At 44.9% G+C, this 16,035-nt stretch overlaps 1 protein-coding gene across 1 annotated transcript; it reads left to right on the forward strand.

Annotated features, from left to right (window-relative positions):
* The first annotated feature begins 8,723 nt into the window (after window positions 1-8,723).
* Window positions 8,724-9,335, forward strand: C9H3orf80 (chromosome 9 C3orf80 homolog). The gene has a single exon (XM_045029082.1). It carries the CDS (start codon window positions 8,724-8,726, stop codon window positions 9,333-9,335), a length of 612 nt encoding a protein of 203 aa, XP_044885017.1.
* The last annotated feature ends 6,700 nt before the right edge of the window (window positions 9,336-16,035 follow it).

A 16,035-nucleotide genomic window follows, 5' to 3' on the forward strand; every position in this document is an offset into this window, starting at 1 on the left:
GGTCAGGGCTGGGCCTGGGGGGTAATGGGGTCGGGGGGTGCCTGACAAACACCTCCCTGAGACCCCCCCCAATCCAACCCCCCTTCCCTGGCCCCTGACCGCCCCCCCCACAGAACCTGTGCCCCCTCCCTGCCCCTTAGCCACCTCCCCCCCCGCCCCGGCTGCTTACCCCCGGCTCACCACGCGGCAGCCGCATGGCTCCGGAGGGGGCTGAGCTCTTCCCCGCTCAGAGCCGCGTGGGGAGGGGGCGGGGCCGCAAGCTCCAGGCTAAGCTCAGCTGCCTCCGCTCGGCCCGGAGCTTGTAGCCCCGCCCCCTGACCACGCAGCTCTGAGCTGCGCTGTTTAGGACCCGGGGAACAAGCGGAGGAGGAGCGGCCCGTCTTCTGCAGCCAGGCGGGCCCGCGCTACCGGTAAGGGGCCATCCCTCTCCCCCAAGCGGAGCCGGTAGCGCGGCCCCGCCTGGCTGCAGGAGATGGGCCACTCCTCGGCTCGCAGCGGCAGGATGAGCCTTTTGCCGCCCCCTATATTTTGCCGCCCTAGGCAGCAGCTTGTTTTGCTGGTGCCTAGAGCCGCCCCTGGTTGAATGTACAAGTTAAACATTAGAAACAGCAACCCACTGTACGTATTAATGCCAATGATCAACTATCCACACCTGACACCGGGAGGCCAAGAAGAATCATGGCTCCACTAAAGGAAACTGGCACATCCTACAATGGCCAACGTGGTAGGTTTCAATGGCATTAGTTTATAAGTTAATAAAATGTTACTGATAATGCAGACAATGTAGTTATGCCCAGTGTTAATCATTCACTCAAACATTCCAAATGCAGACAGGTGGGACATACCTCAGTTGTCACTGGGATTCCAAACTGCTAGACTCTGTTGATGAAGAAGGAAATGCATGAATGAAACTCAAGGCACAAGTATCAGCATGTGAGATACAGTCTGGTAACTTCAACTCAATAAAATGAAACAGGAACAGAATAAGCAGCCATGCATGATATTCAGACCCACAACAAAAATACTTCTGTTCATTGGGATTGGCAGGCTCAGGGCTTTCTTAAATGGAGGAGAGAGCCTTCCAGCTTTCGCTTAGCAGCTCAAACCTGGCCTGGATCAGTTGTGAGCAAAAGCCATCGCCATCTGAAGGCAGTTCGATGGTCTATGTGAAGTGAGTTGGTGGTCTTAGTCTGGTTCCTAGTGAACAAACATCCATCACAACTGCCATTCTGTTCTAACACAGAGGCCAAGGTTTGATCTAACCTTTCCTTATAAAAGCAGCTCCTCCAGAATAGGACTGAGGCTTGTAGACAGAGCAGTATGGAGAAGCTCGCTACCATTGTCTATGCCGTTTCTGGTTTGTGAATCAAGCACATAATACAGAGTTCTTGATCTAGTACCTTTCAGCAGCAATAAATGCTCTTCAAATATTTAAAAAAAACATCATTCAAATAACCGGAGGTTGTGAAGGAGAACTCCCAGTTACTGTAGCAGCACATGTACAGATATACAATGATGATTAGCTCAGTCAGAACCAGGCAACAGTTTTCATCTCTTCCTTTCTTGCTAGGAGCAAGCTTTCTATTTGTATTTTATAGACATACTGAACCATGAAGTATTGCTGTTGAAACTCTTTTCTTACCATTTTTGTTCCTGGGAGTCTCAGAAAGCTAAACAGATATGACTGACATATGATCATTTAAACACAGAGATGAAAACAGGAGTATCAGTTACAGAAAATCTACAGTGAAATCAGTAACCTGGACAAAGAAAGTAAGCAGTAAAGTACAAGTAACCAGGACAAACAAAGGAAACCAGTAGAGTATAAATGACAGTAACATAGGTTGTTTAGTTGCCTGTGTATGAAATTTGACATAATTAAAAAAAGGGGAAGCCAAACTGAATAGTATTGGTAATTTTTTGTCATGTTTCATATCGGTAAATTTTTCCATCACCAGAACAGCCTACATTTTACTGAGTCAGTTGCCTGAGGAATTTTGCAATTAAGCTGATAACAATCAGTAAGCAACACAGAGAAGGGTCAGCTTTTATTGCTGGATAGCAGATCCAAATAAAGCAATAGAGTAGGTTCTAGTCCTGCAGTTTATAATGCATGACAAAACTGCTCTGCCTGTGTAGAGCCCCATTTCTTTCTGTGAGGCTCCATGTAGGCTCAGCACTTCATCCACACATTGTAAATCACAGGGACAGGGTTTTAATTTGCAGAGGTGAGCCTAGGATCAGACTGTTTTGTCTGACTTGTTTTAAAAAAAGCTGAACAATAGGTACAAAACCCACCATTCAGTTTAAAAGTACCAGTCGTCCTATTACATCGTCAGCATAGGTCTTTTGATTACTTCTCATTGCATATAATCTTTGGGGCATCAGATCACACCAGTCAATATCTGATACTGAAAAGAGTTGAAATTAATTTGATGTGCCAAAGGCGGGTCTGGTGTAACTAGTGATTTCTATTGAGTTACATCTGGGATGAATTTGGCCCCATATGTCTGGTATGCAGTCCAAAGCTATATATATAATTCTTTTGGCATCACACCAAAGCTATCGAAGAGAGACTCATAGAGATGATTCCTATAACTTCAAGCTAGCTAGAATATGCATCTGTTATACTGATGCACTCCAGAGAGAAATATCACATTATTGGCATAGTAATAGGAGATGGATATAATCCTAGAATCTTCAAGTTGTGTGCAGATGTCTAGCACCACTTCCCTAGGGGAAGGGGCTCTGTATCCCCTAGCAGCAGAGGAAGAAGTTACACCACAGTGGGCAAAGAAGTTGCCTAGAAATCCTAAATTCCCTGTAACACATGCATAGTTTACATTGCTGGCTGTATTTAGGACTTTGGTAAAATAAGATAGGAGTTGTAAAGTATATACTGCCTGGAAAGCATCTATCTTTCAACAGCCATCATTACAAACATGGACTGCAATACTCCATTTCCTTGAAAATACTATGAGAACTGCTGTACCTTTACCAGTTTTAACATGTCACTTGCAGCAATGTCTACTCAAGCTAGCAAAATAAAGGTTAATGGAACTGTAGAAGTGGGTATTCACCCACGAAAGCTCATGCTGCAAAACGTCTGTTAGTCTATAAGGTGCCACAGGATTCTTTGCTGCTTTTACAGAACCAGACTAACACGGCTACCCCTCTGATATTTGCTGCTTTGCTGTATTAGCTAAGATCAACATAAAAAATTATCAGAGATGGGGGGGGGAGGATCTTATATACAAGGCCTATGAAGGGCCTAGTCCCTCTGCAGCATCCCTGTGGCTGTGACAGGGTCATGTACTCACTCAGGTGCTGGTCATCCAGCTTGAGGCCATCAGAATCACTGGTGCAGGGATGGAAACTCAGCACTGCTGCTGAGCTCCTCTGGAGATTTCCCCTCCCAGGATTCCAAGGAAACAAAACAAAGAAGAAGATATAAAAAAGAACAACTGACCAGTCCTAAATGAGTCATTGGCCTCTCTTGCATCAGGGGGCCTTGGGTAAGCCTCATTCTGGGTCAGTATCCTGTGGTCAAGCACCAGAAAGTGTCTTCAGGAGATTGCTTATAGTCCTGCCCGCCTCAGGGTGCTCAGCCAGTCTGTAGGCAAGGGAGATGATTCAGGTCTCTTGCCACAGGAGCTGAGGGGACTAGAAGTCAATCTTTCTCCCGAGCTACCTCCTACTGAGCTGGGCTTCTTCCCTTTTGAACTCTTCCTCCCATCCTGACCGACCTGACACACCCACAGCAACTCCTTAACCCCTTCCTATCTGGGTAGGCTTTGTACACCCCATCACAAGGCCATATTAGGAAGGTTAGGATGATTTGATTTGGAAGGAAGGACAAGATCCTGTTGCTTTTGGTCAATGGGACCTAGCAGGCTGTGAAAGAACATGAGGAGATATATTAAAAAAAAAATTAAAACTAGATAAAAGAAAAGTTCGTTATTTGCTCTGCCACCAGATGACATTCAGACTAATAGTTCAGCAAGAATTTTTTTTTTTTAAGACTTAGATACTTATGAATAAAGATAGCATCCATCATGGTTACAGGGCTATTTGCACCTTCGATCTCTCTGAGTACACTCCACCCCTCCCCCCAAGTGTTAGGCCTCATGCTTTTACCTTTTCTGGAGTGGAAACCAATGATTCTCCCGCTCTTAGACCAAGTCCTGCGATTCAACTGTGCTCACCCAGCAGTAGGAATCTTAACAGTAGGAACACAGCATAACATAAGACAAAAAGAATTTTAAAACAATAAACATACTGCACCCATATCTGTCTTCCCTAAAGGGCTACCATCTCTCTGGAAGCTTAGGATGGCCTAAACGCTTTCAATGTGCCATTTGGGTCTGTTTCTGAGCAAGTCTGTTTCCGCCTGAACAGCTCCCTGAGAACTGTCCCCGCTCCCAGTCTTTTTTGAATTGTTTACAATCCATTTGATTGATGGGTTTCCAGCGAGACAAAACAAGTCTGGTATCTCAGCCTGGCATCCTCACAACTTAATAGTTCAAGCATTGCTTCTTAATGAGCCGGGCCCAATCTGCTACTGGGAAGTTGCTCACCTGCAGCTTCCTGCTGGCTTCTCCACAGCACTACTATTAAACTAAACCAATATATGCCTACAATAAACATTGCAATAACCCAGGATAGCCATACAGTAACTATCCCACTAATCCAGTCACATACAGTAGTCACAAATTATTACAAAGCAGTGTCACCGCCTTCACAGCATCTACAATTACAGTCTCTAAAAGAAACATAACAAAAATTTTCAATTCGTGTGCTCCACAGGTTAAACTGAGCCTCAACTGGGGTAAGGAAAAAATAAATCTTCCCACTTTCACCTACAGTGTCCTACTAAACAACTGAAAAGTGCATTAAAGATTTTTTATTTTACTTCCTCTACGGAGCTAGTATCAGCCACTATCAAAGACCGGACGCTGGCCCAGACAACGCTCCACCATGGGTCTGTTGGTATGGGGAAAGTCCTGCAAATCTGCGGATATCCACTTTTTATCTGATTTATATCCACAGACCATGTTTGCGGATTGGTTGCAGATACAACTTTTGTATCTGTGCAGGCCTCTAAGTATGGGAAGTCCAAAGTGCCTAGGAGTTAAAAAGTAACAGCAGGGAAGGGAAGCCAAATGTATCACAATAATACACCAGAGAAAGGATCATACCCTGATTCAGGAAAGTACTTAAGCACCCACTTAAGTCCATCACTATTCAACAAAACATTTAGCATGTGCTTAACTTTAAACAGGTCTGAATCTCATTGACCTTGACTTAAAGATAAGCACATGCTTAAGTGCTTCGCTGAACAGGGATGTTTTCTGGAATTGAGGCCCCAACCCTGCACTCATTAAAATAAATGCAAAAAGCTCCTACAAGCTTTAGCAAGAGATGGATTAGCCAGTAGGAACATAGACATCAGGATTATATATCAGGCAATACCTTTCAAAGAATCTCATTTTATTTCTGTGCTAGAGCACAAGGTTCTATCCTTATTCCTGTTTACATGTTTGCAAAAGGACCCATATTAGTCAAACTTCAGAAGTTTATCTTGAAGTTTACTCAAGGCTCTTTCACCCTTCCAACCTTTTCATCTATGCACAGCCATACTCAGACTCCTCCAGCAGGCTGCTGGAAGCAGGTTCCTCACAGATAGTAGCCATGCCATTCCTAGCACGCTTAGGACCCAATCCCAAACTCCTTATTATTCAGGCAAAATTTTCATTGACTTCAGTGGACATTCTGCCTGAACAAGGAAATCAGGATCAGGGCTAGGGAAAAGACATACCTAAAGAACACAGAGGATGAATAGCATGACACTCTCAAGGAGAGCTGCAGAACTTTTACAGCTCAAAATCTCACTCAGAAGTATCAGACACTGTTACAAATGTACTGCGAACATGTCTTAGGGGTGGGCAAGATTAGGGATTGTTGGTTTTTTTGTGATTTAAGGAAAGGCCCTTAGCTCCAAAATGTTTTCTAAAAAGTCATTAAAACACACACTTTAAATATCTCTGCTCTGTTGGCTAACACACACTCTTACCTCCTCTCAACTCCACCATGTCTGGGCTCCACCCACCCCTCCACTGGGAAAAAGTTAAGAACATTTTTCTTCTACTTCAGCTTGGAAAGGACTAGGGCCTGACCCTTCTCCAGTTACAGTTTTGCCAGTGATGTCCCTGGGAACAAGAGCAGGCTCTTAGTCAGAAGCGGTACAGCACTTTGGACTGAGCATTTTTTTCATGAATGGAAGTGCAAGTAAAAACAAGAGCAGCACCACTCACTGTTCTGGAATAGGCTGCTGCTGCTCTCTGCCCAAATGGGCTTTATTTCCTTCTCGGAGCACCACCCTGCCATAACTCTGTGCAGCGCGGTGCCTGCACTGGGGCAGGGGTTTCCTTTCCCCCCCGGCCCCTTCTTCATTTCGGTGTATTGGTGGCAATGCTCGGCTCACACCAGTCAGCAGGAGGAGGTAGTGACCGGAGCAGAGCTGCCAACATTGCAAAGAAATTTCCAAGGTCAACTCTCTAAATAAGCTCAGGACCTGGAGCTGCTAGAGCGCCATATGTGCCGCAGTCTTAAAGTGGTCTGAAAAGAATGGGGCGGGGGACTATTGTAATCTGAGAGCAGTGACTTTGGCAAGGCTGTGCTTAAAGAGTGCCCCTCAGTGACCTAGTTTGATTTAAAAAAAAAATTCCAGGGCTGTGATCCCTTGCAAATCTGCTCCGTACACACATTTTAAACACTGGTGTGTGCACAGTAGCTTCCAGGTCCCAGCCTCTCTTAGATGGAAACCCATGTCTCTCTCCCTTCTGCCTGGGGTTTCAAGGATGCTCAGCTCCCTGCCTTACACTCCAAGATCCCCATCAAGGCAGTCTGCCTACAGGCCAGGGCCTGTGCTTTACTTTTTCTCTCTGAGGGCTATGAACAGTGTATTGTCAGCTGCTGCAAGTTACGACACAGCTCTTTCTAAGCAGGCAGATTTATTCTTAAGGTAAATGCATTAGACAAAACATATAAAAACAAGAGAAGTTCCTATAAACACACTAAAAACTTTGCAGAAATCAACCATCAGTCTTATGGGATCTAGTAGGGCAAAGTCTTTCCAACCCTTCTGCAAGGCCCTTGGACAGAAGATCAAGTGTGTTTGCTGGGTCAGGAAAAAGTCCTGCATCAGTTTAAATGCAGCTTTTTATGCCAAAAGCCTTTCTGCGTCTGTTGGTTTCTGAAAACCAAGTTTCAACCAGTATATGCAAGCTTCCCCATATGGGCGGGTGGGACCTCTCTGCCAGTGTCACAACCTAAGTGATTCACCTGGAATTGTGGTAAACCCCTTCCCACTGCCCTGAAATTGCATACACTCTCTAGCCCACAGTGATACATAAATTTAATAGAATATGGTCCCCAAAGACATTTCCTGGGATTGAAATAATCCATCACACACACATATTAATTAACACAGCAGACAGGACAGACAAGGATCAAATTTGGTGGCTTATCCTGATCCACCCTAGGGCTAACAGCCAGGTGACACAATGCTAAGCCCCCACATGTCCAGATCTCTGCTGAGCACTAAACCACATTTACTATTGTCTAAGTTAAATCATGTTCCAACACCCTGTAGTTTACCACTGTAGACAAGTCCACAGGGAGCGGGGTCACCACTTGTCAGAGATGCTGAACACCCACTCCATTAGCTGAAGTCAAGCGACCGCCTCTCAGCACCACTGATCACCAGGCCCTACTGCTCAACTAGAACCACCAACTCATCTTGCTACCAACCTCACTCTCCCTTGGATGCTAATTTACCACGTTCTCTTTGGGTTTTGTGTTTGAATATGACTTCTCACCCTTAACAGCCTGTCTATTTGCTCTTTTGGCATCATCAGAATCTTGTGCCTCTTACAATTTACTGTCACAGAAACGTTTGTGATCTGACATGTTACTGGCAAAGTGAATTGATTTCTGTCTACATAGGCTCTGTTATTCCAGAGTATTGCCTATGTGAAACCCCCTTGGATAGACCTGGACTGGGAAACCTGAGGGATGCCAGAGAAATAGTTGCCTGGATCATATGCTTCTCTTGTGGTCTAGAAAGAAACTGTGCCCCTGGTATTTATTTCCCCCTAAAGAAGACACCAGCCTGGCTGGCCTGTGCAGGAACACAGCCAGTCAGTCACTGCCTCCAAACTCCCTAATGGAAGGGGAGCTGCATTAAGCCCATTAACATCAGCTAAATGGTTAGCATCAATTTTTAATCAGAAATAAAACCAGAAATATGGTAAGTGAATCCCAGCAGCAAGTAAATTTAAATAACGGTCACGGGGAAATCCAATCACTTAAGCCAAGAAACCTACAAAGCGAGCGCTGTCTGTTTGACAGAGCAACGGGACGACAGAGAGATTAATAAAGATTAAAGTGCCGCAAAGTGAACATGCGAAGCGACCCGCTCCGTTAACCCTTCCCGCGCCGCGGCGCACCATGCCGGCTCCGCTCCCCGCTCTCCCGCAGGCCGGCGGGGCGTGCACACGGCTCCAGCGCCCCGAGCAGCAGCAGCACGGCCCGGGCCCCCGGGAGCGGCCAGCGGCGCCACGGCTGCCGGGCCCCCTGGCCGGCTGCTGCCCAGCCCTGGCGATGGGAGGCGGCAGGTGGCCCCCGAAGTGAGCGGGCGCCCCCCTCTCAGCGCGGGGAGGATGTTGCAGTGTCTCTCCGAGGGGCTGCTGGTGCTGGGGGCTGCTCTGCTCTGGCAGCCCTGCCAGGGCACCTGGAGCTGCGGGGAGCTGACCTGCGGCGAGCGGGAGAGCTGCTGTGACTACGGCAACGTCACCTACACGGAGATCAAGTGCTGCAAGCTGCCCTTCCACACCTTCCTGGACAACGTGGGCTGGTTCGTGCGCAAGCTCTCGGGGCTGCTCATCCTGCTGGTGCTCTTCGCCATCGGCTACTTTCTGCAGCGCATCATCTGCCCCAGCCCCCGCCGCTACAACCGGCCGCAGCGCCAGGACTCCCCCGGCTCCCCGCTCAACGGGACGGCGGCCACCTCGCAGGACTCGCTGCTGGACAGCAGCAGCGGCAGCAGCAGCCGCTGCCCGGGCGAGCCGGAGCCGCCGCCGCTGCTGCCGGGGGGCTCCCCGCTCTTCCTGCAGCTGCCCAGCTACGAAGAGGTGAAGTATTTGCCCACCTACGAGGAGTCCATGCGGCTGCAGCAGCAGAGCCCCAAAGAGATCGTGCTGCCCGTGTCCAGCCTGGCCACGGCCGCAAGCAGGGAGCCGGAGAGGGCTGGAGGCAGAGCGCCCTGCCGCTGAGCCCCGCACCGCCACCCCGAGAGCCGCGGGGGAGCAGAGGGGAGAGACTCGCCCAGCGCTGCCCCGGTGCACAGACACCCACCGCAGCAGCGCAACAAGGGCTCCCGGTCCCTTCTGCAAGCAGCCGCTTTGTACCTTTCCTTTCCCTGGCAAGCCCGGCTGCTGCTGGGCGCGGGGCAGGAGCGGAGACTTCCCCCCACCACCGCCTGAACTTCTTACCCGGGCTCGGGTCGCTCAAGGACGCGAGGTGCAGCCGCCGCAGCCCCCTCTGCCCCACCCTCGCCCTCTTGTCCTTTATTCGTAACTGATCTGTCGTAAGTGCCTGGTTACTAGAGCATCCGTCCCGTTTACTGGGGATTAGGCGTTAAGTTAGACACACCTGCTGACACTCTAAACATCGGTTCTGGTTCCTCACGGGAATAACGTGGGTGTTGCTCCCTTCCTCGGGCAGATTAAAACCTGAAAGGGATCAAATGTGATTTACGCTGCGACAAACTCAGCGTTTGTGCTCCAGAGCTGGAGGGCAAGGGGAGAGGAGACCTTTTTAACAAGTTGGGTCAGCTTTGTAAATCCTGCAAGATCCCGGTCACTCAGCGCCAGGGAGAGAGTAGGTGAGACGGTAAATACACGTAGCATGGAGTAATATTATTTCTGTTCAGAAGCTTGGGATGACTGCACAATGTATAAGTACCAAAACAAAGCAGCCCCTTGACAGGGCATCCCACCTAGAAAGACATGATCCCTGCCTGGTGCCTGTTCCAGTTCGTTATAAACCTTACTCAGCAGTGAGAACTAAGTCCATTTGGTTTCTATACAGGTCTTTATCTGCAAGGAAAAGCTCAGTATTGTAAACAGAACACCCGATCCCTGGTAAGGTGCAGTTCCACTCTAAACCCATAAAAGGGAATTAATTACTTTTTCCATTTTTTCCTTGTATTTGTAGACTCTGTAATTCAGCAATGAGTCCAATGGAAAGTGCACTTCCTGTTAGTTAAGGACTAACTGGGCCTCCCCTCCTGCTGCTGGTCATTTATTTTCTTGCATTTGTCAACAAAAAATTAAGTTGATTAGTCAGCATAATTCTCTTTCCCTTTAATACAGGAAAGGGATTGTGTGTATGCTGGATCTCAATTTTCAACCCAGTTCTTCTTTCTGTTTGATCCTTTCGGAAAGACAGAATAGGCTTATAGCAAAATGAAATATAAAGAGAACATAATGGAATAAGATGGAATGTAAGAAAGTGAAAACAAAGTTTGTGACATCACAAGTGTTTTGATAACCTGTCAGTTTCACGGCTTGAGGAAAATACTGGGTTCCGGTTGTAGCACTAGATCTGAACCTTTCCAGCATCAATATGCATGTGCTATAATTTTAGACATCCTTACAACACATGTGGATATGCATTATAGAACACTCAGATTTCTCAAAATCTGTATAACTAGCAGGATGTAATTCACAGGATATGTGCAAACTAACAACAATATAAATTGGGACTGATCTTGCCTTCTTGGTTGTCTCAAAACTCCCACTGATGGCAGTGGTAGTCCTGAGCACAAGGAGTGCAGGCCTGGGCCCATTCATTCTTCATCCTGCTGCAGCCACACAGACTCTGCTTACTTGAAAAATGCCCTTCAGAACATCTTACAAAATAGCTCACCTCTATGTGTTATACACAAACTCTTTTTTTGGCTTCACTAAGAACTTGGGCTCTATCTTGCTCTCATTTAGGTCAGTGGTAAAAGTCCTTTGGGCTCCAATTAGAGCTGGATCAGACTTCTGTGTGGACTTGTGGCTTAGTCACTAGCTAATGATGTAGTCATCATATTAAAAAAAAAAGGAAAGAAAAGAAAACCGAAGCCTCATGTACATAGAGTATAAATTGTATCCTTCTGTGGAGCATCTTTCAAATGAGCAGGGAGATGATGTATTGAGATCTATACCAGATGTAATGTTATTTATGACATTTATCCCCATGAGCAGAGAAAGGAGGAATAACTCCATAAATGAAGCATCCCCTCATGAGTGAAGATAAATTCCATGAAAGGTTAGTCACTGTATAACACATTTTTCTGCCATTGGTTTCAAGACAAATTGCTTTAGAAATAAGTTGTGAAGCAAAATAAAGTTGAAATATGCTGGAAAAGAATACTCGGAAAAAACTGCCCAGCTTTTATGTACTCGAGTTATGTCAGCAACAGAATAACAGTGTATAAAACAAAAGAACAACAGCAATGAAACTATCTCCATCCTATATATGTATATTATCCACATACACCTGTACCTCGATATAACGCTGTCCTTGGGAGCCAAAAAATCTTACCGCATTATAGGAGAAACCATGTTATATTGAACTTGCTTTGATCCACCAGAGTGTGCAGCCCCCCCCTCCCCCAGCACTGCTTTACAGCGTTATATCCAAATTCGTGTTATATCGGGTGGCGTTATATCGAGGTAGCAGTGTACCTGTGAATATATGTATTGGATATACTGTACATATATTAATGAGGGAAGCAGTGTGGCCTAGCGCATAGAGGAATTCAGGTTTCTATTCCTGGCACTGTCCACTGGCCTTCTGGGTGACCTTGGGCAAGTCACAATGTCTTTCTGTGCCTCAGTTTCCCCATCTGTAAAATGAGGATAATGATACTGACCTCTTTTGTAAAGTGCTCTCACAGCTATTGATGAAAAGTGCTATATAAGAAGTAGGTATTATTATTATTAATGTCTGGAAAGAGGCTTCTGTCATTTCCAAACACAGCTGTAGGTATCTGCTACCCTTAATTCTCTCACAGGATCAGGTGCTCGCAGAGTCAGCTCTTACAAAGATGCAGAACTAGCTGTCTAGAAACTTGCCATATGTTGCCTTATTTTACATTTGAACTGAGCACAAATGCAAAAAAGGCTTTCTAGATAGGATAGGAACCTATTTTGAATACTTATATTTCAAATTGCATTTCTCTTTCAAATGTTCACTAAACAACAGATTTTAATCATTTCATCGCTCCTGTTTGACAATGCTAAGCAAAGAAAGATGTCCCAAAATACTGCAATTAACAATAAGATCATGATACCCATGTTTAGAGCCCAGTCCTTTTCCCATTGACATCAACAGAAGTGGGATCAGATCCTTGTCCTGTAATATGGCGGTAGAGAAGATCCTGAAAAGAAGATTGCAAGGAATGTAAAATCAATCTTATTCATGCTGGTCAATGGCAGGGATCTTACTGACTTCAACAGGAGCAGGGTCAGTTTCCTGTAAGAATTTTAAAAGGCTACAACACCATTAGGATTCGTCTTTTATAAGTTAAAGTACCTTTGTTAGTAGTTTCTCTTTACAGTTATGAGAAACCCAAAGGAGGAAAATATTGATCATGATTACCATTTACAAAGCTGGGTCCGATTCTGCAAACCCCTCTCACATCCAGTTACTTGTGTGCTGTGAATAGGAATGCCTGTGTGTGGAAGGCATGCAGCATTGTTTAGTCATCCATTTTTAAAAAATATGCAAAATCTGGAAAAATTCATCCCTGTTTCCCATCTTGAAGGAGAATCCTTAGAAAATTTTCATTGTATCTTATGAGAAATAATCCAGGGGTAGTTTTCAAAAGCAGAAAATATTCAGAGGATTAAAATATTAATGAAAAATGCCAAATTCTATTATAATCTTTAAGTGTTAGTAAAAAATTAAAGAAAGCACAGTGTTTCAGATGAGAACACTCTGCAAAGGTTAGGCAGCAGAAGGAATACTAGAAGCCCCCTCTGGGGCAGGCATCCCAAGCCAAAACCTTATAATGTGATACTTTGGTCATCACTGAGGCAAAATTCCCATTGATTACAAAATGTGTAAATATTTGGGGCACAGTCAATATTCCTTTTGCATTCTCAAGGAATACCATTTTTCAAAGAGGGTAGCCATATTAGATTAATGCGGTATAGTTGAATGGAAGTCAGTGAGAGTTATCCTGAGTAAAGCCTACAATGCAGTCTGATGCCTGTGTGTGTAGGAAAGACATGACTAAGAACACAACTCTTATCCCATTAAAGTCAGCAGCCAAACTCCCATTCTTTTCAGTGGAAACAGAACTGAACCTGTACTCTAAAGAGGCACAGTTAGGGTACGTACTCACGTATATTCGATCTGCAGTTCAGGTTCTCATCAAAAAGCTTTTGCTATTTCAGTCCAACTTGGTTAATGCACCAAACTTAAAAGACATTCGGTTAGAAGTGCCTGTCAGGAATATATAAGGATGGACTCATTTGAAAAAGCAGAACTTTAAATCTCAACACAAAATGTTACATGATGTAAAAACAGGTCCTGATAATTTTTTAAAGACAAGTATGTCTCCCATCCCGTCCTCTTTTTTTTGCAGCTAAATATATTAAGTCCCCACTATGCAGGTGCTAAAAATCAACTAATGCAACTTTTTATCCTCAATTTCTAAAATATGTCCTAGTTTAAATGGAGATGTGTTTTTTGCTTTCAGGTTTTTGTTTTTGTTTGTTTCCATATAACATGCGAGACGATTTCGCTTGGATTTTTTAGTAATCACAGCCAGTTACTGGGCAACCTGAAGCCAAATCTTATTTGCTTCCCCTACTCAGGTAATCCCTTTGGAGTCTATGGGATGTCTTTCTAAAGGATTACTCGTGAGCAAGGCAAGCAGAATTTGACCCTTCTTCTTGAAGATGTATGTGATAGCAAATGTACAGGGCTTGGCCAGGCAAACCTGTGGGACAGCACTCAGAGTGAGGTTCTGCTCAGAGAGATTCTTGCCTATCATTCCATCAGGATGATGGGTTGGCTCCCTGGAGAACAGGCCACAGGGCATGCCTCCAACCTCTGTGAATTCCTTGGGATCTACAGGAGGCTAAGGCCATCCATGTGGAGGCCCTATGCCACCACCCTACTCTCTGAGAACAGGATGCCTGCCCCAGAGGGGGCTCCTATTATTCCTCCGCTCAGTGTACTCCTCCCTTTCCCCAGCATGCTCTCAGTTCTGTTGGCCTACCCAGTTCTGTCCCTTTCCTGGTGTAGATCCTTGGACCAGCATTGGCGGTCTATTGCAGGTCTATTAAACCATAGTGGATTAAAAGCTTGTTGAGTCTAAAAGAGACGCCTTAGAGGAAGTGTTGTTTTTCCAGTGGAGGCATCTACTTGTAGATCAGGCCTAGTACAGATTTTATTGTGTGGTGGCCAAGAGAAAGAACTATAAGATTTAACCGTACACTTCAGTGTTTGCATAGAGGATTATCTCTCCTTCAGCTTCCTTTTCAATACCCAAAATACTGAGCTCAGGTGAGATGGATTGAAAAAAAAAATTAAAAATTAAATATCCACCTCTAGGTTGTAGTCTAGATTGAGTGGTTGTTACCAACTGATGATCAATGTGGTCTTCGTGTAATGAAATGATAGTTTTACTGCACTTCCTAGTGAACCGATGTCCTCAGTAAAAAAATAAAATAAATCACTATCACAGTTGACACTAATTGGCACTTTTGATGACAGTTCTTGTAGAGATGCCAAGGACTGAACAGACATTGAAGACTGATCTAATGTCTCTCCCTTTCATAGAGCAGCAAAGAATCCTGTGGCACCTTATAGACTAACAGACGTTTTGGAGCATGAGCTTTTGTGGGTGAATACCCACTTCGTCGGATGCAAGTCTTGCATCCGATGAAGTGGGTATTCACCCACGAAAGCTCATGCTCCAAAACGTCTGTTAGTCTATAAGGTGCCACAGGACTCTTTGCTGCTTTTACAGATCCAGACTAACACGGCTACCCCTCTGATACTCTCCCTTTCATGTGGTCCCTCAAAAGCAAGCCTGAAGCTTAAAGCTGTACCTGTTCTGTGCACAGAGGACTTCAGTTTTCAAAGCTGCTATTCTGATGCTTTTCACCAGATCTAAATTTGTTGAAAAAAATGAGTAACTTTTCCCTCTGAAATATATCTCTTGATTTACTGTTCAATACATAGCCCACTTCATTTGCAGTTATAGTACAGCTGCAATGGTCACAGTGAGCAGTGAATACACACACACACAGAGCCATACTCACCACTAGCCTACACTTGCAGATGTAGAGCGCTATGAGTTAAACCTGCCTTCATAGAGTGCAGTAGGGAACGCGCTGCAGTCTGTCCACATTGACAGCTGCTTGCGCACTGGCGTGGCCACATTTGCGGAACTTGCAGTGGCATTGGGAGTGGTGCATTATGGGCAGCTATCCCAGCATGCAAGTGACTACAGTGTATGCAGAAGATTATAGGTAACAGAATCCTTTATGTTTGGAGTGCTGTCTCTCAAAATGCATATCTGATTAATTTCAAAGGAAAAAAAGTTCTTTTGGAAAAGAGATTAGAATATTTCTAAACAGTTGGCTTTTACGGCAAAATCCCAATAGCTTCATCTGTTTCACTATATGAAGTAAAAGCTTTCTTGCAGAATCCTTTATAAAATATATGCAAATGATCAAACATAATAAATATTGTTTATACTTCCATGTTGTCTCATCATTCAAGAAATGTTGTCTATTTCTGTACAAAGAAAGAAGTTAGCTTGTTTTTTCATCTACGATATCCAGCCCTTATATCGCCATATATTATATGAAGCACTAAGTACAATTTAAAAAAAAATGCATATGTGGGTTAATGCACCTAAGTTATAAAACAGCTAATTTATATTTCACTGTTTTAAGCTTC

The sequence above is a fragment of the Mauremys mutica genome, chromosome 9 (assembly GCF_020497125.1).
Source record: "Mauremys mutica isolate MM-2020 ecotype Southern chromosome 9, ASM2049712v1, whole genome shotgun sequence".
NCBI lineage: Eukaryota > Metazoa > Chordata > Testudines > Geoemydidae > Mauremys > Mauremys mutica.

Bases quoted from the DNA above. Each gene is read 5' to 3' on its own strand.
- C9H3orf80 (XM_045029082.1), top strand. From the start codon at position 8,724: ATGTTGCAGTGTCTCTCCGAGGGGCTGCTGGTGCTGGGGGCTGCTCTG.